This window comes from Sturnus vulgaris, chromosome 20 (assembly GCF_052056855.1).
Source record: "Sturnus vulgaris isolate bStuVul1 chromosome 20, bStuVul1.hap1, whole genome shotgun sequence".
In the NCBI taxonomy this organism is placed as follows: domain Eukaryota; kingdom Metazoa; phylum Chordata; class Aves; order Passeriformes; family Sturnidae; genus Sturnus; species Sturnus vulgaris.
Window position 1 is genome coordinate 845,499 of NC_142262.1, and position 22,280 is coordinate 867,778.

The 22,280-nt window shown below is 48.2% G+C and overlaps 1 protein-coding gene across 2 annotated transcripts in view; it reads left to right on the plus strand.

Annotated features, from left to right (window-relative positions):
• Window positions 1-22,280, plus strand: part of RPTOR (regulatory associated protein of MTOR complex 1) — a 94,001-nt gene that overhangs the window by 2,389 nt on the left and 69,332 nt on the right. For both annotated transcript variants that reach the window (XM_088176681.1, XM_088176682.1), the window contains exons 2-3: window positions 7,311-7,413; window positions 9,272-9,354. In XM_088176681.1, coding sequence (XP_088032807.1) covers window positions 7,311-7,413; window positions 9,272-9,354 — 186 coding nt within the window. The remainder of the gene's footprint in view (window positions 1-7,310; window positions 7,414-9,271; window positions 9,355-22,280) is intronic.

Genomic DNA, 22,280 nt, shown 5'->3' on the forward strand with positions numbered 1-22,280 from the left:
GGAGCACCTGGAGAACAGCCCAGGAATTTGAGTTTTGTGGGGTTTTCTGTGGAGCAGTGGTGCCGTGAGGGCAGTGACCTGGCAGCCTGTGCCATCAGGGTGAAAGCTGAGGGGCTGTTGTTTTTTCCCCCTTTTTGTTCCTGGCGTAATAAATTAATGACTTCTTGTTTTAGGTGTCTTCAGGAAGTTTCTTCTTTCCCTCTTTCCTTGCCTTCCAGCACTGTCCCCCAGTGCTGCTGCAGCCCTGTCAGTGCCCAGAGCCCCCGGGCTCCCTCTGCTCCTCCAGCCCGGCCCCGTGTGAGGCTCTGCCCCCTCCCCACTTCTCTGCGGCTTCCTTTGTCTCGTGGCTGCCTTTCCCACAGCCAGGGCTGATGGTTGGAGGTGTGCCCTTGTGTTTGGGCTGCTGCTGCAGGGGATGTGCCTCTGGCCGTGAGCTGAGCGTGGAGAACATTCCAGTACCTGCAGTTTGATAAATGAACTTGTCACAGCCCAGCTTGGGGACCATTCGCTGTCACTAAACACCGCAGCCTGTCTCTAAGTGAAGAAGTGCTCAAAGGTCAGCCCAGACGAGGCTCTGGCAGTCCCAGTGCAGGTGAAGCTCTGGCATTTCCCCCGTGAATCACGGCAGCCCCAAGCAGTGGCACATTCTGCCTTATTCATCGAGGAGTCATGGGGAGTGATCCCAGCTCTACTACAGCGAGAGGAAGTGATTCACAGATTTGGGAGTGCAATGACTCTTCTTTTCATCTTGCTTTGTTGCTCTAAAAACCCCAGAGTTTATGTGAAGTTGAAGGTTCTTTAGAAGGCAGAGCTCTGATAAAGGGGAGAATCAAATCAGAGTAATGAGCAGTAAATGTAGAGAAAAGAAGTGAGAATTCACTGGTGTCCCCCGCCCCTTCCTCCACCAGGGCTGCTCTGAAAACATTTAATCCTTCCTCTCCCCCTTCCATGGACTGCATATGCCATCAAAGTGACACTGCTTTGATCTATTATTTATTTAAAGAATATTTTTAACACGAGAGGGTTGGAATTATGCTTTGTGTATTGAATTAAATCTCCCAGCCTCAGTAGCAACCAAAGCATATAACTTGATTTAAAGAAAAAGACTCCAAGTACACCAGGTTTTACTGACAAGTTGCTATTAAATTCAGAATATTTAAATTAAGATTTGCTGTATTTATATTGATTTCTAAGATAAGCAGAGAGCAACAAAGCTGATGGTAATAGTTTTACCTCAACATTTTTTTTTCCTGCTGCCTCATAACTTGCTGAGTGAGAATTAAATCCTGTTTTTATGAGAAGAAGAATCCACAATTAGGTTTCTCTGGAAATGCAGATTAGAGCAGGACTGCATACAAATGTGTTTAATTCAGATGAGCAGAGTTTACCTGCCTGCACAGGAACCCATGGAAGTGTGCAAGGCCCGTGGGCTGGGTGGATATTTTGGGGAGCTGGGCTGTGGTTTGTCTCAGAGCTGGGCTGTGGGTTTGTCTCAGAGTTGAACTGTGGGTTTGTCTCAGAGCTGGGCTGTGGGTTTGTCTCAGAGCTGGGCTGTGGGTTTGTCTCAGAGCTGAGCTGTGGGTTTGTCTCAGAGCTGCTGTGGATTTCTCTCACATCTGCTGTTCACTGGCTCTGTGCTGTGCTCACCTTCTCCCCTGGCCTGTCCAGAGGTGACTGAGGGGTTATTGATCCCTGTGGAACTTTCAGTGGCACTGCCAGCTCTGATAAACCCATGGATGTTTGTCTTGCACCTCTGTTCTTGTCTGGAGAGCTCTGTAGATCTTGCAGTGGATTATCAGTGAACTCCTGGAGCCCGGGTTTGTGTCAGTGACACCCTCGGTGCCAGGGCTGTGCTGGGTGCCAGGCTCAGGGGCTCAGGGGTTCCTTTGCCTCTCCTTGTCCCACAGGCTCTGCCAGCAGCACCCTCGGCAGCATTTTTATTTCTGTGTTTGTATTTATCGATCAGTCCCTGCTGAGCTGGGACACGGTGACCTCCAGCTCTTGTTGGGTAGGGGTGGAGCAGAGGGTCATTAGTGTGAGTGTGTAATTAGTGCCGTGCCCAGAGGAGGAGGCTGTGCATGGAGCCCTGTGTGGGTGTTCTGCAGGGTTTGCTGGGGGCTGGCAGAGCTCAGGAGCTTTGTGCCCTGCTGGAAGCCCTGGCAGGGATGGGGGGCTCAGCCTTCAGCACAGCCTGGCTCTCCAGGTGAGTCCATGGCTTGTCCTGCTGGTCTCTCCTGCCCTGCTGGAGCTGGGGAAGGCTCCTGGAGCAGGGGCTCATTTCCATGAGCAGCACTTGGCTGTGGCTCAGGGATTCCTGCAGCTCCTGCTCAATCCGAGTGCATCCCGAAATTCTGACTCGTGGAACATCTGAGGGGGCTGTCCGGGAATGCTTTGAAGGAACAGTTTGTGAGGAAGATGGGAAGCTGTCAGTGCCTGGGAAGATGGAGACCTTTTAAAGGCAGTGCCAGGCAGGAGTGGGAATGCCTTGGAGCCACGAGGAGCCTGCAGGAATGCAAAGCAGAGGCCAGGAGGAAAAGCCTTGTCAAGAGAAATGAGGAATGACATCTGGAACACGCCTCTTGTTGGTTCTTTTGCAGGTTGTATAAAGAAAGCAAAGATCATAGGAGTAAAATGTTTGCTTTCTATTATTTTCACTATTTTGAAGGGGTGATTGACAGGGAAGGAAACCCCATTTTGGCTCTAAGCATCCCAGAGTGGTTGGGAAGCAATGGCAGACAGCATCAGCCTGCTCCAGTCTGAACCTGGAGCACAGGGGGTGACGCCGTGGGTCACCCTGGATCTCTGGTGGCCACAGCAGTGATGTCACTGCTGTCACTTCCAGGGCAGGGCACGGGGTGGCCCCAGGAGCTCAGGAGGTGTTGGAAGTGTTGGAAGTGTTTGAGGGCAGCAGCTCAGCTCGGGCTGGGCTGTGTGAGGACCTGGAGCCGTGTGTAGGAAAGCTCTGAAGGAAATTCAGAGTATTAGTGCTGAATTCAGAGGCCAGAGAAGGAAGCCAAGCCCTCAGGAGGAGGTGATCGAGGAATCTAGAGCAGGCTGGCACACCAGGACCTGACTCTGGGCTGCAGATGGCTGGAGACAACCTGCAGAGCTGTTGAATTATTAATTTTGACTTGAAGGAGTTCTTTGCATTCTACTGCTTTTCTTGCTGTGGAGAAGCACACAGAGATTTTTTTTTTTCCCCCGTAACAATTTATTTATCTTAAACTTTACATTAAAAAAAAACCCAAAACCCTTGAAACTGAAAGCTCATTTTTTCAGAAGCTTTACCTTGCAATGGTGCAGGAGCTGAAGGGAGCTCTGTTCCCCTGGCTGGGATATTTGGGAATCACTCCTTGTGTTGGTTTGGTGTGCAGGGGAAGGTCAGGGCTTTGTTTGCTTTGTTTGCCTGTTCAGTACCTTCAGCCTTTTCCCTGGCTGCTCTCAGACCTGCATTCCCCAGTGGAAGGTGGTGCCAGAGCCCCGGGGATGCTGCAGGACAGATGTCACCACTTGTCACCTGTCTGGGCTGCGAGCCCAAAGGGAAGGAGCAAACAGGAACTCGTGGTGTTGCAGAGTGAACTGAAGTCAAGAACAATGTTTCCTCCTGTGCTGTTCCCCAGGGAGGAGCACCTCGCTGCTGGGGACGAGATCTGTGTTCAGTCTGGAAATGTGTCTAGAGAAAAAGGTGGAAAAAAGCCTTGGAGATGGGAATGAATTTCCTGCACAAGGAGGAAATTGAGCCTCCTGGTCAGGGAGGGTTCTCAAATGAGACTCATTTGAGGATTTGGAATTTGGAAATTTGTCCCAGTATCTGTGTTTAATGCTGATAACTTCATCCTCAACTCTGTAAAATAATGTAGCTGCATATATTTCATGTTTAATGCTGACTTAATCTTGTGTTTGTATTAACTCCCAGAAGCAATTTGAACTCACTGGCATAAACCCAGGCAGGTTTCTAACACTTGAGTGTTCATCTGGGTAATGTTGAAGCAAAAGTTTTCAGCTTGCAAATTGCAGTGTAAAAATCAAATATTAATGGGGTTTAAAACGTCCAGTCTGAGCTGTACCACAAAATGCAAAATTTCCCATAAATGCACTGACTTGTTCTTGGTATTACTTGAAGTAGAATATAAAGCAGCTCTATGGCTCTGAGTTACAAACCTGCTCTCACTCAGGCTGGAATAAATGAGAGTCTTGGTTTCTGCCTGGCCTGGAGTCACTTTCAGGGATGCTCAGTGGGATCAGGTGAGCTCCCTGGGATGATAAAACTTCACATTTTCAATCAAACCCAGAACATAATGGGTTTTTTTTCCTAGCTGAAAATACCTGCAGATATTGCACTGTACTCACCTGCAGATCTGTTTGGCCTCTAAATGAAATAAGAGGTGGATTAGGAATATTTTAAAAGGTCTTTAGCATAAGATGTAAATTTTAGTGTCAAATGCTTTAATAAGCAGCTTCTCTTCCAAGCAGACACTGAGCTCCCCCTGCTCCCTGAGCCCCATTTCCAGTGGCTTTGGGATGAGTTCTCTGCCATCACTTCTCAGGAAGAGCATTTTCACCAAGTGGGTTTTGCCATTTAAGTATTGCAGGTTCTGACCCAGAGTTATTAAATCACTTTAAATCGGGTGCAGTACAAGCCTGGGAGTTGTATCCCATTTTTTAACATACAAATGACACTCCAAAGTGCAGAGCCCACACTAAGAGCTGCTGTGCTTTGATCTCCAGCAGCCTTTGCTGACAGAGCATTTTGGATATTGGGTTTTCTTATAAACTTGCCAAATGTTCTTCTGCTTCATTCTTTAATTCTAACAAAAATCCGTGGAAATGTATTCTGATGGATATCCTCCTGAAATGGGGAAAAGAAAATTTCCACTGTCCTAATGACAGATGAGAATGTCCTCGTGCTGCTTGCATTAAGGACCTTTAAATATGCAGTGAAGTTTCTGGTGTACTCCAGAAGAGTTTAGAAATGAGAAATTATTGGGGGTTTTGGGCTCAGGGTTTGTTTTTTTGTTTGTTTTTTTTTTTAATCAGTCACATGCATTGTCCCCCAAACCCCCCCGGGCTGGGCTGAGCCCCACTGTGGGCAGCAGGGCAGGGGGGATCGTGCCCCTGTGCCCCCCAGGTGAGCCCCACCTGCAGAGCTGCCCCAGCACAGCAGGGACCTGGAGCTGCTGCACAGAGGCCAGAGGAGGCTCCAGGATGGGCAGGGCATGGAGCAGCTCTGCTGGGAGGAAAGGCTGGCACAGCTGGCATTGCTCACCTGCACTGGAGGAGCTCTGGGGGGAGCTCAGGACCAGGGCCTTGCAGGGCCTGGAAGAGCTGACAAGAAACGTGGAGAGAGACAATTCCCAAGGGATGGGGGGACAGCACACAGGGAATGAGGATGGATGGGATATTGAGGAAAAAATCCTCCCTGTGAGGAGTGGTCAGAGGGGAGAGGGATGAGCTGCAGCTCTCAGATGTGCTCCCTGTTAGCAGAACAAATGTGTGCAGTGCCAGGCCTTCCATCCTTTGGGGGAGGTGGCAGAGGGGAAATCACCCCATTTGTCTCTGGGATCAGCTCCTGCTCCTCTCGAGGGTTTGCTGTCAGTTTTCCAGCAGAAACACTTATTTAAAACCCCAGACCTGGGAATGGAAAATAAATATCAGCCTGTTCAGCATGAGCCACCGATCAGTTGTTACCAGCAAAATACTGAAAAATAAGTCAGTATTAGACTGCAAATGGGAAACAATAAATAAATGAGGTGGAGAAGATTGCTTGGCAGGATACTTTCTCTTGGAAGAATGATTAATGTGTTTCCATGTCTAATAAGTCATTTTGTGTGTAGTTTTCTGTGTTTCCCTGGGGTGCTCAGTGTGTGTGGCAGCGTGGGATGGCTCTGGCAGTGTCTGTGTCCTTGCACACCCTGCAGCTCCCTGAGGAGCTGGCAGTGCCTGGGGCACCTCGGAGGTGTCCCCGTGGGCAGGGCAGGGCTTGTGCAGTGTCTTGGGCTGCTGGGTTTGGGTGGGTTTGGTTTATTTTGGGTGATTTTGGGTGGGTTTGGGTGGTCCAGAACACTCAGAGCTGCTCAGGACTGGCTGCCCCTTGCAGCTGGCCCTGGTTGTGTCCCTGACTGTGACAAATGCTCTGAGTGCTGACCTGCAGTTCTGGGCTCTGCACCCATCCCTGAGCACTCCGGGCAATTTCACACCTGGCAAATCCTGGCCAGGGAATTCCTGTTCTGGCTCCTGTTCTCCTCTCTGTGCTGCTTAGTCCTGGTAATTCGTGCCATGAGGAATCCCCCAGGATTGCAGGGTTTGTCTGCAGGACCATGAGTTGGGATGAAGCCACAAACCAGGGTTCTTGCTGATTTTTATTCCACGTTCCCCATCATGGCCACGGGAGTGAGGAAACGCTGCAGGATTTGTGTCCTGCTGTACAGCCTGTGAATGGTGTCTGGCTGCTCCAGTTTCTGGATAAATTACACATTTATGTGGCTCTAGGGTTTTCCCTAAGTGTGAAATTTGGGCTTTTTTTTCCCCCCTGCTGTTGTGGATTGCAGGGAGCACCCTGGGGAGGTGGGGATGTGGGTGGCCTTGCTGCAGGCAGTGGAATCACTGAGAGCCTCTCACTGCTTCTGTTTTCTTCCTCTGGCATCACGGAGTCTGGAAAAAAAACCCATAAAGATGTGAAATGTTAATTTTCAAGCAGTATTTTTAGCTGGCCAAGGTGGTTTGTCATTGGTTTAAGGCAGTTTTGGTGAGGTTTGGGTTGGGTACATTTCTGCTGCCTGGGCAGTGCCAGGATTTCTCCTTGCAGGGCTCTCCAAGAAAACCCAACACGTGAAGAAAACAAAATAAAAAATGCACTAAATAGATTTGTTTTGGCATATGTTTGTTTGTTTAATTTTTTCATGGCTCTGTTTGTCACTTGGGGGTTTTTCCATTGTAATTCTTTTAGTTTCAGTGTTAGAGATCACACACTGCATTATAATTTTGATCAGGGCCCCTGAATAGCATTGCCTCATGTTTTTATAATGTGTTTCAGTTGGACAATGGCTAATTTAAGATGAGTAGCAGAAGTTCACTGGCACCCATTTCCCTGCTCAGAAAGAGAAGAATGGGCTCTGGAAATAACAACAAAAATAGTAACATGGAGCCTAAGTACTGTTCTAATAAAAAATATGAAAAATTTCATCACTCAGGCCTTGCTTAAAATAGTCCACGTGGGAGAGGTTGGTTAAACCCTGCCCAAGTCTGGGGCTGTGAATTTTGGAGGCCAGTGCTGCTCGTGGCCTCAGCTGTGCCCTTGCCTGTCTTTGCAGATGAAGACTGTGAGTGTTGCCTTAGTTTTGTGCCTCAACGTCGGCGTGGACCCTCCTGATGTGGTGAAAACAACTCCCTGTGCCCGCCTGGAGTGCTGGATTGGTGAGTCCCTGGTGCCACAGCCCAAAATTCATGCCAGGGCTTGGACCTGAGCAGGAAAGCTGGCATCTGATTTTTCCTGGGTTAATGGAGAGTCCAGCTCCTGCTGCTGCTGGGCTCTGAAATGAGATCCCATGGAGAAAAAAAACCAGCTGCTAATTGCTTTCTTGTAATTATTTTAGATTTGGAAATGTCTAAAGGAAGTCTCTGAGCAGAGCCACCTTCAGAAGCTTTCAGTGCCCCTTGTCTGCCTCAGCCAGCAGAGCAGGGAGGTTTGTCAAACACCTTGCTGTGTTTGGAGGTGGCTGCTCCAGGGCTGTTTTAATTGGAATCAGTCAGAAGATCTGGAATTATTCCCAAGGATGTCTTGCCAGCAATTCCAACACCTGGGTTTGCTACTTTCGTGCAGCATTGCACTAAATTCTTATTTATTTTTGTGAAGAAATTCAAAGTTCCCTTGGTTTTGGAGAAAAAAAGTCTAATTATCAAGATGAGACAAATCTGCAATAATATTAGAAGGAAATACCTTGTGGACAGAGGCTTTCTCAGAGAGATCTGATTTTTTATCTAGGAATTGGGAATGCTCAGCCTCCAGCACATCCCACACTGGGCACTGCAATCCTCAGCTCAGGGCTTCCACAGGCCCCAGGAGCAAATTAATCACTACACAAACAGAGTTTCTCGACAAACTTTGAGCAGACTTTCTAACCTTGCCCGGCCTGCTTTGTGAGTCACAGCATCTCGGGATTTTCACGTGGAGGGGCCGAGGAGAGCCCCGGGAGCAGCCCTGGGGTCACTGACACACGGGCACAGGAGCTCTGCAGTCATTTCCATCGAGTCATTAGTGCCTGGCATTAGCAAAGGGAATGCTGAATGCAGTTCTCTAATTCGATTTTCAGTCTGTTTATGTGCACGAGTGCTCCTTCCACTCCCAGCCAACTTGAAATTTCTGACCGGGGTAATTGGGGAAATAGTTGATGTTTTTCAGGAGCAGGGAGGGGGAGCAGTGGTGTCCGTGCCACATGTGCAGGCTCTGGGCACCTCTGGGGTGCTGCTGTTGTCACCTGAGCCGGGGTCACAGCTGGCCACCCCTGGTGACAAATGGCCACTGAGCAGAGCCACGTGCAGGCCCTGCTGCACCTTCCACGTGCTTTTATTCATGAAAGAAAAATAACTTTCCAAATCCTGCTTGCATCCTGCTTTATTGCATTTCGTTTCTAACAAAAGTGTGTTTGCAAAAAAACTGGAAAAAAAAACCCCAACCTTCATTGATCTAGTTTAGTGCTTTTAAAATAATTGATATTAAATAGGAAAATATTAGCTTGTAGGGTTTTTTTTTTTAAGAAAACTTGTTAATTGTTTAATTATATGTCCATGGTGTTTGAATAAAGCACATGGCCTGGAATTGTATTGCTATGTATGGATTGTGGTAATTATCTAGCAATAAAATTAACTTCTTAAATATTACAAATAGCACACAATCTCTGCTGCAGGAAGCAAAGAAAGTAAATGAAGCAGGATTTTGCATTCATCAACAGAAAATGTTTGTCATCAAATATTTAACCAATTTGAGTTCTTGTCATTATTTACAATAGAAACCTTATTTCATTATTAAAAGAAACAAATGTAATGCCTCTCTTGTCTTTGGAAAGAAAATTGTGTTCAGCACCTCAGTGAGAGAAATCTTCCCCATTTGTCAGGCTGGGATGGAACTGGATCCTTGCTGGACTGAAGAATTTGGGGATAATCTTTGGGTGCTGCCCCCAGGTCAATTCCACAAGGTGTTAATGAGATAATGAAGTAATGAATGGAGCCACGTTAATGAGGAGCTGAGGAATCTTTGTGTGTGTTCTGTCCCCAGATCCTCTGTCCATGGGGCCTCAGAAGGCTCTGGAGACCATCGGGGCCAACCTGCAGAAGCAGTATGAGAACTGGCAGCCCAGGGTGAGTCTGGGGGTTCCTGGGGCTCCCCCCGAGCCTCCTGCTCGGCTTTTCCTGGGGGGGGGTTTATGTCTTGCAGTGTTGGTGGCAGAGATTCGTGTAGAGAATTTCCCCCTGTGTTTTTTTTCCCCCCGTGGCACACTGACAATTTTTATATCTCAACAGCCCAAGAATTTAGCAGAAAATTCAGAAAGTGCCTGAAATCAAACAGGACAAAAAGCATCTTGGAGCAGAGGTGAAAACAAAGCGTTTCCTGTGCTCTGTGTCAGTGCTGGTTTGGAGAGGAGGGACAGGACAGGAGCAGCAGGGTCCCTGCCTGGGCCTGGTGGAGGCAATCCCAGAGCTGGGCTGGTTCCTGCAGGAAATCACAGCCCCTGACACATTGCAAAGCCAAACACGTCCTGGTTTATTGCACTCCACAGGGCTCTGGAGCTTTCTGCAGTAATAAAGAGAAGTTGGTGTGCCATCTGCAATAAAACAATAGGAACATTATTGAATTTCCTACAGCTTTCATATAAATACTAATACATCCCGTTTTGTCTGTTTCTTGGGGGCTTGGAATGGTTGAGGAGTGGATGGAAGGAAAGCAATTTGGGGAAAACCAGTCTGGAAAAAAGAACAAATCATGACAATCTTGTGAAATAGCCAATATTCCCGGGCTGTCAGTGCCTTCCTGCAGGAGCTGCTGTCACCAGCACCTTGTTGGCAATGAATTGGTGCTAATTGCTGGTGGCAGTGGTGACCACGGTGTGACCAGTCCTGTGCCACCACTGCCAGCCAATCCTTGGCTGCTTCTGTTCAAACATCCCCTTTTTGCTCAATACAAACAGCTTTTCTGAAAGGAAACCATCCAAGGGGTAAAGCATGAAAATTCCTTGTTTCTGGAAGCTCCCAGGCTGCACAGCTGATGGATATTTCCTTCCAGGTCTTATTGAGCCCCTTTCTAAATAATTTATCAGCTTGCCATTGCTTGAAGTATTTGTTCTGATTAAATTTAAGACTTTGCTTTATTGTTGTGTAGCTACATAAATTTGTGTGCTGCGGGAGTAAAAACCACTTCAGCTGTTGTTTCCTCTGCAAAATCCTGCAGTTAAGCAATATTCAGTCATTTCATGCAGTTCTCAGATGAAGATTGTACTGGGAGAGAGGGTAGGAGATGACAGAGCTGTGGGCTCGATCTGTCTTGATAAAGAGTTCTTGCAATTCAGTGCAGATAAAATTGAGGTGCTGGGGGAAAAGAGGAAGGAGAACCAAGACAGCTCTACACCAACAGTCCCTTGGGTCTGGGGCTTCAGTTTTGCTGGGCAGGGAAGGGGTTAAAGGTGAGGGTAATCTGGAAGGAGGTTTAATTAATTAATCAGAGGGGCTGCTTAAGCAGCTGAGAATGGCAGGAGAAAAGGGAGGGAAAGTGGAGAGCACAGGACCTGGTAATGCCTGACTGGAGGGGAAAACCTTCCCTGGGAATGTGCAGCTGTGGGGTGGGAATGGCTGGAGGAGCTGGGTGGAACTGGGGCTCACTGGTGGCAGAGTTGGGATCCCCAGGATCCCAAAGGGAGCCTTTGGCTGATACAGAATTGCCCCGAATCAAATCCTTGGAGTTTCTGTGGGAGGTTGCTCGGTATTTGAAGCCTTTAGGTAAGGAATGGATGGTGTTGGACTGGGATTTCTGTGCTGCTGACCCCATTCTGCACCCCCTGCCTGTGTGAGGTGCAGCCAGAGCGTGGCTGTGCAACATTTCCCTGTGGTTGGGGTGTAAATTCAGGTTTTTGGCAGCGGTGCAAGTCGTGCCACTGCAAAGGCAGGGACTGGCCTTTGGGAACAGGGCTGATGGACTGTGAGCTGCGAGTGCTGCTGCAGGGGATGCCTTGTGGAGGTGCAGGAGCTCTGGGGACTTTGATGAGCACGAGTTCCTGCTGTGCCAGCCCCAGCCTGCCTGGGGAGGATGGGGGTTCTGCTGGCTGGGCTCTGGGAGCCCCTGAGCAGAGCCTGTGCCATGAGCTCCCAGTGGAACTGCTGCCTGCCCTCGGGGGGTGCCAGGCTTGCCTGCCCTGGTTCTCCTGTGTCCTTCCCTGGCTGCCAGCCCTGTGCCCTGTGCAGTGCAGGAGGGGCTGGCCTTGCCTGAGGCAGGGTTTGCATCATTCAGGGCCTGGTATGAAGTGGTCTGGAGCATATGCCTATTAAATCTGCATGAAATTAGAGATTTTTCTTTTCCCCTCTTTGTTAGGTCTGGCTTTTGCCCAGGTTCTCCCTGTAAGTCCAAGCTGACCAGAACACTCACAGGAGTTTTTCCTTCCTTCACTCAATCATTTTGAAGCTTCTGTTGGGATTGTCCTGCTGCACAGGTCTCAGTGACACTCCTGCAGCAGCTGCTTTTTGCAATCCTGTCCTTTATTCCCTGATGAGCCTCCCCAGCCCTGCCAGGAAAGCCAAAACCCACAGCTCATATAACCACTCCTAGGAGAGGAGAGGAGGATGCAGCCCCAGCCCCTGCTGAGCTGCTGCCCTGGGATCTTTTGCAGAGATTTTCCAGCTGAGGGGCAGTTCTGTGGGATGTGGCCTTTTACATCCTGGCAGTGATTTGTCAGCACCACTCCCCTCCTGCCCTTCCGGGGCTCCTGCACCAGCCAGGCCAAGGGGCTGAGCCCAGAGAATCCTCCCCTCACACCCACTTGCCTACATAAAACGGAGTCAATTACAGTATTGATTTTTTAATTCAAGTGCTACAATTTTGCTTCCCTTTTTCTCCTCTCAATTTCCTCCTTTTTTTTTTTTTTTTTTTTTTGCTAAGAGAGTCATTTGGGCTGTTTTAATTCTCTCCTGGAATGAGTTGATTTCATTAGAGCTGAATGGATTATACCTGAACAGGCATCCCTGGGGTGAAGCAGAACTGTGAGCCATGAAGGAGGAGGGTTGAAAATCCTGGATGAGGAAATCCAGAAGACAAGATTAAATAAACTTTTAGGAAGCCTTTGGGAAGGCTTGAAAGCAAGTGGTGGTGTGTGGGAATGCCATGGGCCCTGGAGCTGTTGTGCTGTTCCCTGGGCAGGGTGGAAGGGAAGGGTTTCCCCATTTCCCTCTGATCCAATCTCACCTGTTGTGTGCTCTGAGGACACATCTCCCACAAGATGGATAAATTATCTCTTTTGTGGCAGGCCTTCAAGGAAACAGTGATTTTTTTCTGATCAAACAGGCTGCTTCTCCCTCTCTCCTAGTCTGCTTCCCAACAGTTTGCTCCTGATTTCAAAGGAAGTACAGCCAAGGTACTTGAAATGGATCATTGAAAGGCTCTGCCTTTCAGTGCGTGTTGTCTGTTGTTGATGCTGTTGTTCCCCTCATTAGAGATCTCTGGGCTTTGATTCCTTGTCTGAGGTTTCATTCCTTCATTGCTTTTTTCTGCCTAATTAATTGGGAAGTTGCTGCTGCACATCAAAGGGGGAGCATTTCCTAAAGAGTAACTACTTAAGCATGAAAACTAATTGAACACATGACCTAATTATTGGTCTCTCAGTGAGTCATACTTTTCCTTTATTTCTGTAGGGTTTTTCTTTTAAAACAACAGCAAATACTAATTGCTCCTGCAGAAGAAATACTGTGGAATTCCAAAGGGGGACATGGAAAAACTGGTGCTTGGTCTCCAGTAGGAGATACCTGCAGATTTAGGAGCATGTAAGAATAAAATTAATAAGGAAAAAAAAAAAAAAACGAACAACAAAAAGACAGTGTGACCTTGTTTAACAAAACCAGGTTTTCCTTGGAGGACTATGTTTGTTGGTTTTCATTTCCCAACAGCCTCTTGAATTTGGCAGCTATTTCAGGCTCTGCAAAATTCTGCTGTATCAATCCTTTGCTGTCTTGTTAAAGATCAACTGTCTTCAGCATAAACCAGCAGGTTTTGGGTTTTTTTTTCCAAGGGCGGGGGGGGAAAAAAAAGTCTGCCATAGAAGTGGAGTCAACAAGTCTAATTGTGAAAGCCAGTTCTTGCTGTTGTCCTCCTGTGTGAAAAGCTGTGGTGGTCAGAGTGTCACTGCTGAACACAGCTCTGGAAGCCCTGGCCATTGAAAAGCACAGAATTCAACGTGGTAAAGGATAAACCCACTCTGCAATGCCTTGGGAATATGGAGAAAATGAGGAGAAATGAGTCAGTGGTTGTGGTTTTCTCTTTGGAGGTTCTCCAGGATCCCAAGCCTGCCTCAGCCATGGCCTGGCTGGGGAGAGCAGAGCCCAGGGCTGGCTCAGAGCAGCCCCAAAGACACCAGGACAGAGCAGGGCAGCTGGAAACCTTCACTGGGCACCTCCTGGGAGCTGCTGCACCTGGAAAGGCTCCTGGAGCAGGATAACTGGGGATTTGGGAATTGGGTGTGCAAGGGGGGAGCTCTGGGCACAACTCAGGTTTTAATGCTTTGGACAGAGAGGAAAAAAAACCCTGATAAATCTTTAACACACCACTGCAAGTGGGAACTGTGAAATTGCAGCAGCACTGCACTCAATACTGGTTTCTCTGAGATTCTCCTGGAAAAATGAGTCACAAAAAGGCAAAGAATGGCTGCAGGCATGAAGTGCTGTGGGGAAGTGTGGTGAGAAGCTGCAGGGAGCAGGCAGGGGCACGGAGCAGGGGCTGCCATTCTGGAGCTGAGTCAACAAACTTGCAAAGTCAGTTTAGTGGGAAAATCCTGAGATGCTGTGGGTCCTGGCACTGCTGCAGGGCTGGAGTTCAGTGGCAGGGTGTGCTGGAAGGAAGGATCAGCCAGCAGCTGAGCTCCTGTTCAGAGCCCTTGCCTTCCCTTCCACACTGCTGACAGGAACTTCATTTCACAGGTTTTATTCTTCAGGTCTCTCTTTGGTTCGTGCTCTGCCATCAGAATGGGGCCAGAATTGGCAGGGAGCAAGATTTGTGTTTTTGAGGGTCTTTTCCATCCATCCATTGATGTTGGCTTGTCAGAGATGGGAAGGAAGAGCTGAAAGGAAAAGGCTCTGGGAGAGAAAAGCAGCTCTGCCTGGCAAAGCTGATTAACACATTTCTGTAATTACCAGCCAGCTCTGACCTATTTAAAACCACCTTGGAGTGGTGAATCCCTGGGCTGGGGGACAGGGAGGAGGCTCCTGCAGGTCCATCCTGTGCCCAGTGAGCAGCCCTGGGCCCACTGGGGAGGGATTGCAGTGCTTGGAGCCTGGGACATGCCAAGGATGCTGCACGAGGAGCTCCTTGCTAACAGGCACCACCAGTTTTGTGCAGAACTTAGAGATTAACAGAGGAAAATTTTTGACGTTTTTATTTATATTCCTGCTCCTCTCTAAGGCAGAATGAGAAAATCCTGAGATGCTTTAGTTTAAACTCCTTTACTGTGGAGATTAGCAAAGCATAAACCTTGGGATGACTGGCTTTCCTTCTCCTAACTCCTTAAAGTGTTTTTAATCAGAAAATTGCTTCATTAAGCAATTACTTTGCAATCAGAGGGGAAGTGAAATTACTAAACAATTATTCAGTGTTGAGAAGATGAAGCTGTGGCCCTGCAGGGCCCCAGCCTTGCAGCTCCTCCCTGGAGCACCATGCACTCGGGCCAGGTTGTGAAGACACCGAGCTGGAGAATTTCCCAGTTTGTGCTCCTGCAGCCTCAACTGGGCTCCAGTAAGATCCAAGTTTCTGTTGAAGAAACAGGAAATCCATAGCCTGAGACTTTAAAGAGCTCTTAAAGTGAGGTTCTAGGGAAGGAGTGGAGCTGAGCTGACACTGATGCTTGGGAGTTATGTTGTTTGACCAAGCAGGGTTGAAAGATGTGACCTGGGGTGTTTTAAAATCCTGTTAGAGCCCCTTGTGATGTGACCCATCGAGCTGTCACCAGGCTGAGGGGCACATCTGGCACAGGAGAAGCAGATTTGAGTCCTTTTGCCATTCCCTTTGTGTAAAAGTAAGCAGTTATTTCTGCAGCCCTGTCAGAAGGGTTATTTGAGCAGGGAGGGAAGGATTTGTACCAAACACGGGAGGCTGGTGGGTGGAATTTGTGTCAACTTTGGCACAATCCTGCAGTGTGGAGCAGCTTGTGACTGCTGAGGAGCACACCTGGCTCGTGGATGTATTGTAGCAGCAACTCAAGCTTGGCTGTCCTGATTTTTGTCTTCCCTGTCAACATCAGTTCTCATGAACAAACTGCTCAGAGGAGTTTTTTTTGGAGGTGTTATTGGATCCTGCACAGTGAGGATTGGGTACTTTGGAATTCATTTCACATTGGACTTGAAAGCAAGGTCAGAGACTCTGCAGAGGGAAGGTGAAGTCCCCACTCTGCTGCCTGCAGGTACAGGAGGGGATGTGCCACCCTCTGAGCTGGCTCCTGGCACCATCCTGCCCTGGCAGCAGCTCCTGGGGCTGCTCCAGAGGGAATTAACAGGGGGAGATGGAGAGGGGCTGGAAATGCACCCAAATACCTGCAGAGGACTTGCCTCAGAGTGTCCCTTTGGCTTAGTTTGGTATTTAAATTAAAGCATCTCTCAGTTATAGTTTGTCTTCACTGTAATTAATATTTTTTCAAGTTAGCAATGACTAATAATTTTATCAGTAATGTTTTCTCCTGGCCTGTGTTAACCAGGTTAAGCTGCTGCCTGTAACGTCAATTTGGGATTTCCAGCACACTCCCTTGTACTTAAATATGCAGTTTTTATTATCTTGGCCTAATCCTCATGAATTTGCATCAGGGTAATTTCATGTGCCTACAGCCTAAAATTAAAACACCTAAAAGGTGGTGGTGGGGCTTTTTTAATATAAAGTTAAGAAGCCTGGAGTCTGTGGATATGGTTCAGAATAATTTGTATTTGCATGATGTGTCCAACCCCAGAGTTATTGTGGCCATATCAGCGTGGGCTTGAGGTGATTGGGTTTGTGATTGATGGGGATGAGCTGCAGCCACTTCCTCCAGTGCTGACTTATCTCTGAGCTTATCACACACCAGGCTCCCTGTGCCTGCTCCCCACAGGTGAGCTCTGCAGCTTACCTGGGCTGGGCTGACCCTGCCCTGGCACTGCCGTGTCCTGGGCTGGGATATTTGTTGTGGAATTGTGCAAACCCAAAAGTGTGCAGCTCTAAATGTGTCTGTCCTTTGATGTGTCTCCAAAGCCAGTGTAAATGCAGGATCCTAAATCTTCCTTTGATGCAAGAAAAGAGCCGTGGTTTAGTCAGTATTAAAGTGAAATCACAGTGAATTGCAGGCTTGCGTTATTAATCACTGTTTTGGATGAACCAAAGAACAAAGTATTTTTGTTTGTGAGTGAAGTCTGTAGTTTTTCACTAGAGCAGCTTCCCCCTCAGCAGGCCTGGAGCCAGGCCAGCCTGGCATCACATGGAGACACGATCCTGTAGTGATGGCAGAGGGAAGAGCTCGGTGAGTAGAGAACAAGTGGCAGATCCTGTCCCCGGGCTGTGCTGAGCCCTGCAGCGCCTCTGGCTCAGCCCTGGCCCTCCCTGCCTGCCAGCAGTGCTGCCCAATGTGCTGGACACACAACACATCCCCCACACTCTTCCCTCCGGGGCTGAAGTGAGGGGTTCTGCCCCACCTGCCTGTTGTATCAGCAAGTTTTTATAAATGGACTTTCCTCCAAAGCTGTGTTGAGATCTTGCTGAAGAGCCTCTGGGAATCCAAATGGGTTTTATATCAAAGAGATCCTTCCTGTCATCTCTGTGCTCTTTGATTTCTTTAGAAAACTCTACAAGATGAGGGTTTGATTTGAACAGTCTGGATCCTCATTAGAGATGCTGAACGGGCTCTTCCCCAAAGTTTGTTCATCCTTCTGTTTGTTTTTTATTATTTCACCAACGTGCCCAGCACAGAGCTCAGCCTGGATTTCCTCTGGATTCCTTTAGAGGCTGATGTCATTCTTGCTGCTTTCCCCTGCCCTGTACCCAGCTGCTTTCAGAGGGATTCTACCATCCACAGGTGATGCTCAGTGATTCAATACTTGAGATAATTCAGTTTATACCTTCTGGTTGCTGGAGATGGGATGGGGGTGTGGGAGCTGGGGGGTCTCACTGTGTCCCCCACAGTGCCTGGGGAGGCTGCACCAGCTGAAATTGTCTGATCCTATCTTGGATTTTCCTTTTTCTTTTTTTTTTTTTTTTTTTTTTTTTTTTGGCCATGTGTCTGTTCGTTGCAATGTATTCAGGAGATTTAAAAACCAAAATATAATGGTGTTGCTTTGCTGTGTGCACCACATGTTCATCCAGGCTGGGAATTTTTGACATACATGTGCCTGTTTTATGTGTCTGAGCCCCACTTTGTTCCAGACACTCTCAGGAACACGTTGCATCCAACTGGCAGCTGCCTCATAGAAAGTAGAATATGAATTAATTCAATTTTATGCTCTTCACTTAAAACTTAATCCAGGATTTTTAGTGTTCATCATTAGTAGGTGTTCAAGCATCCCTGTCTGGGCTGGTTTTATCCTTTGCCTGTGAGATATTTGCCTTAGTGTGGCCAGGCTGGATGTTGATGCAGGATGAATCCTGACCTGGTGTGGAACCTGCCCACCCTTGCCCTGGGTCTGCTGGTGTCACTGCTTTTGGCTTTCACTCACTTCTTTGTAAGGCTTCTTTTAGTTGAGTTTTTCCAATTTGGGCACCATTCCAAAAACCCCTCTCTTGGAATAATTAGCTTGCTTTGATTCCTGTTAATTAAATCATGTGAAGTAGGCTGGCTGTGTGCATGGCAGAGTCACAGGTTTCCTGTCTCTGCTTTTGGAAACTGGGATGCAGATCTGCTCCAAGTGGCAGCTGCACCACCCTGGGCTGCTCCTTGGCATTTGGATTGGGGAAAAAAAATCATTGCTGAGGATAAGGGAAAGCTGCAAATCAGAGTTTGGGATCCACCACGGGGAGGCTTTGCCATGGGCTGGACAGCCCAGGATGGGGAGGTGATGGATTCTGCACTGGGATAACTGGGCTGGGACTGGTTTCTCCAGGAAATCCCACCCAGCCCTGCTCTCTGAGGTCCCACAGGGCAGAAACCTTCAGTGCTGGGCCTTGTCCATCCTGCACATGGGGAATCATGGAATTGGGCTGGGGGGGACCTGACAGACCCTCCAGTCCCATCCCTTCCACTGGACCAGGGTGCTGCAGCCTGGCCTTGGGCACTTGCAGGGATTGGGCAGCTCAGAGGGAACACTGAAACCTCAAACACTGCAGCCCTATTGCCTCTATTTTATTTATTTTACCCAACATTGAAACCCCAAACACCGCAGCTCTATTGCCTCTATTTTATTTATTTTACCCAACATTGAAACCCCAAACACCGCAGCTCTATTGCCTCTATTTTATTTATTTTACCCAACATTGAAACCTCAAACACTGCAGCTCTATTGCCTCTATTTTATTTATTTTACTCACCACATGCAGTGCCTTGTGTGTGCCATTTGCATTTGGGATTCTTTGTCACCCAGAAGCTGTTTAAAAAAACCCAATCTCCAGCCAAATAAAGCTTTTATATCTCATTATAGATTCTGGGTAGGAGCATCCTTCTTCTGCAAGGAGGTGTAAAAGGCAGTTGCAGTATAAAATACTGAATGTTGGAGTAGTTTCTTCTGTGGATAAATTTGGAACACATTCAGTAAGGTATCTTAGGGATAAAAGGGGAGTGACTTCAGGATTTGTTCTGCTGAATGGGAAGAGGATGATGCTGTACCTTGTGAAGAGCAGAGCTCTGGGTGCCAGCAGAGACATTTGTCATACATTTTTCATAGGTTTTGTGTCCTCTGTGCTGGGGGTTGTGGTTTTGGCTTGGAATCACACACACACCGTGGCCTGAGTCTTGTGGAGTTTTTCTGCAGCAAAGACTGAGGTCTTGGGCTGCAGGAGAATCAAAGAGGAAGACTTGAATTTTATGGCTTTGATGAGAAAATAGGTTTGTCCTCATATTTTCTTCAAGGGAAAAAATCCATCTCCCTGCTGAAGGAGCTGTGCCTGCTGTGCTGGCAGTGCCAGTGGTGATGGGAACCTGGCCTGGCTTCCAGAAATTTCCATTGCCCCTGGGAGCTGAGCAGCATCAGCAGCTTCAGTCCCTTGTTCTGTCACCTCTGGCACTGTGCATTCCTTCCTCTTCACAGGAGCAGCTCCTGAGCTGAGATCCCTGCACTCAGCAGGGCTGGGTTTGGGAGGTGATGCTGAGCCAGCTCTGCTGTCTCAGGTGACAGCACAGCCACGGAGCTGCTCAGGAGAGGCCTCTGTGCCTGGGGCTCCTCCAGGGCCTCACCTGTGTCCTGGCCCCATTCAGAATTCAAGGAAAACCTGTAATTAGGTGGAGTTTGCAAAGCAGAACCATAAATTTAAGCTCAAAATGCAGAGGACTGTGGGAATTTGTGCAGCCAGTACATCCTGCCATTGCAGTGGGGTAGGAGTTGGTGAATCCACTGAAGGGGATTTTCCCCTCTGGACACACTGGGGTTGGAGAGGTCACTGCTGTGCCCTGCCTGGCAGTGAACACCTGGCTGGTTTGTTTTTCCTTTGAAAGAAGAAAACCCCATATAATAATTGGGGGTGTGATTCTGTGGGGATGTCAGGGGATGGTTGGCACCATTTCAGCATTAACCACGGGTAATGTCCTCAGTCAAACCACTTGCTGCTGCCCCCAAACTGGTTTCTCTTCCTGGTTTGGGTGCCAGAACTCCTTTCTATTGAAACTCCTCCTGTTTGCTGTAGATTTGTCAATACAGTGTTTTATCAGTCCTGGAAGGTGAAATGTCTTAAAAATTGATATTCTAAGTGTCACAAATTACCAGGGCCAAGGTTGGATAAACCAGTGAGCGTTTCACAGAACTGTGCCAATAAACAAGCACAACTTTTAACTTTGCCTGTGTGAGCAGAATAATGAGAACCTCCTGGCTGAGGCCACCACGTTATTACTCCTGACAGGAGCTTTTGAGTGAGGCAGGAGGTGACCAGGAGCTCCCAGTGCCAGGGGGGAGCAGCTGCCCTCCCCACCAGGGCTGTGCCAGCTCTGCTGCTCCAGGCTGGAGCGTCGTGTGTGTGACTGCAGCAGGGAGCACAGGCTCCTTGCCAAGCACCAGGAAATGCCTGTGAGCAGCCCCTGATGGAAGGCAGGAGGGCACTGTGGTGTTCAGGGCCGGGAGCTGGCCCATGGCTCATAAAAACAGGAGAAAACAGCCCAAAGTCAGGGCTGTGTCTGTGGCACCAAGGGGAGCTGCTGAGGTTAAGCCCCACAGGTTGGGCTCTGTTCCCTTTTGCACTCATTAGTGCTGGAAAGCTCCTGCTGGGAGCTGGAGGGGAAGGAATAACGATGGAGGGAAGAAAAAAGACCAAAAAGGCACCACCTGGGCTGGTGTGTTACTCACCTGCCTGGTCCTTGTCATATCTGAACTCCCACCTGAGTCCTGAGCTGGCAGTAGGACTCAGACTGTGCTTATTTAGACTCCCTCCTTTCCATTCCCCTCCCTCCCATTCCCTCATCCTCGTGTTTCTCCAGGCCCAAATGATCTGTTTGCAGTTTGGAAATTGAGATCTACAGACTTGAGTGTTGGAGTCTGAATCCACCTCCATTAACTGCAAGCTGTGTTTAATATTGATGCTCCAGGGACGTGAGGAGGGATGGAATGAGCCTGGTTCTCCTGGGGAGGAAAAAAAAAAAAAAAAAAAAAAAAAAAAAAGCTGAAATTCCCCAGCACTGTGGTTTGGGTGGCTGCTGGAGCTGCCAGCAGCCAGGCTGGGATTTAAGGGGCACATTTTTGCAAATCAGTGTCTCCATCACTGCTCTGAGTGGAGAGAGGAGGAGGTGGGGGCTCCGTGGGAAGATTAATGCAGCCTCTTGGCTTTCCTGAGTGCTGAGGCTCCCAGAAAGGATGAGGGTGTCACATCACTGCTATTTGCTTCATATTTTTCCTCCTTTTGCTTGCTTTTCTTGGGTGTTGCCATCATTAAATGCTTCCATTCATTGTTCCCTCTCCCCTGCTGGCTGTTAATTGAGCAGCACTGTATCTGCTCTTCAGGCTTCTCAGATAAACAATTTAAATCCTTCATCCTCTTTTACTGTGACATTTTAAGACTTTCTCATATTTGGCTGTCACAGAGAAAAAACCTAAACAGCCCAAACTTCCACCTTGGTTTGGTTTATAAACAGGTTCCCAAAGGCAGCTTTTGAAGAGGTGTGTTTGTCCTGCTCTTAAACTGGGGTCTTTATTTCACTACATCACGCTGAAGGTTTTTATTGTGATTCTGGGATTTCAACCTCTGCAGCTCTGGAGAAGAGAGAAAGAGACAGGCTTTTGTCTTCCAAAGGACAACTGAAAGACTTTCTGTTATTATTTGGCCTTACTTCAAAAAAAATGCACTTTTGAGCGTGACAAACCAGCTCCTACCTGGGTGTCTTGAACTCAGCCAAGTTTAAAGGGGTTTGAAGCCTTGGGGTTTTTGCCAGTTTGATTTTTTTTTTCCTCCATCCTCCAAATGTGCTCATAGGAACAGGAACGGGGTGTGCCCAGCCAGGGAATGCATCAGCTTTGCCCAAGGCAAAGGGCAGCTCCAAGGGCTCTCCATCACTTCCCCCTCTTTACCCAGCTGTGTGAATGTCAAATTCCTGCGCCCTTTGTGTCCTTTGGTCTCGAGAATGGTGGAGACCTGGACAATTTTCTCTCTTCAAAAGAGGGAATTTGTTCAGCTGGAGGTGTAGAGGGTCTGAACTGGAGGATTAAGTGCGGGGTTACTTTTGAGGCTGGCTAATGTTGAAACAGATTTCACCTTCCTAAGGCGTTTTGAATATTAAAAATTCAAAAGTGAGTGAGCTGTGCTAAGCTCCCTCCAACCCGTGCTGTTGGTGTGTGTGAGAATCCCACACAGCACCACAGACACACTTGGCTTATCCAGCCCCACTGCCAGCATTTTGTGTTTCCTCTTCCCAAAATCCATATCCACGCTGGATTGATGCCTTGAGAGGCTGAGC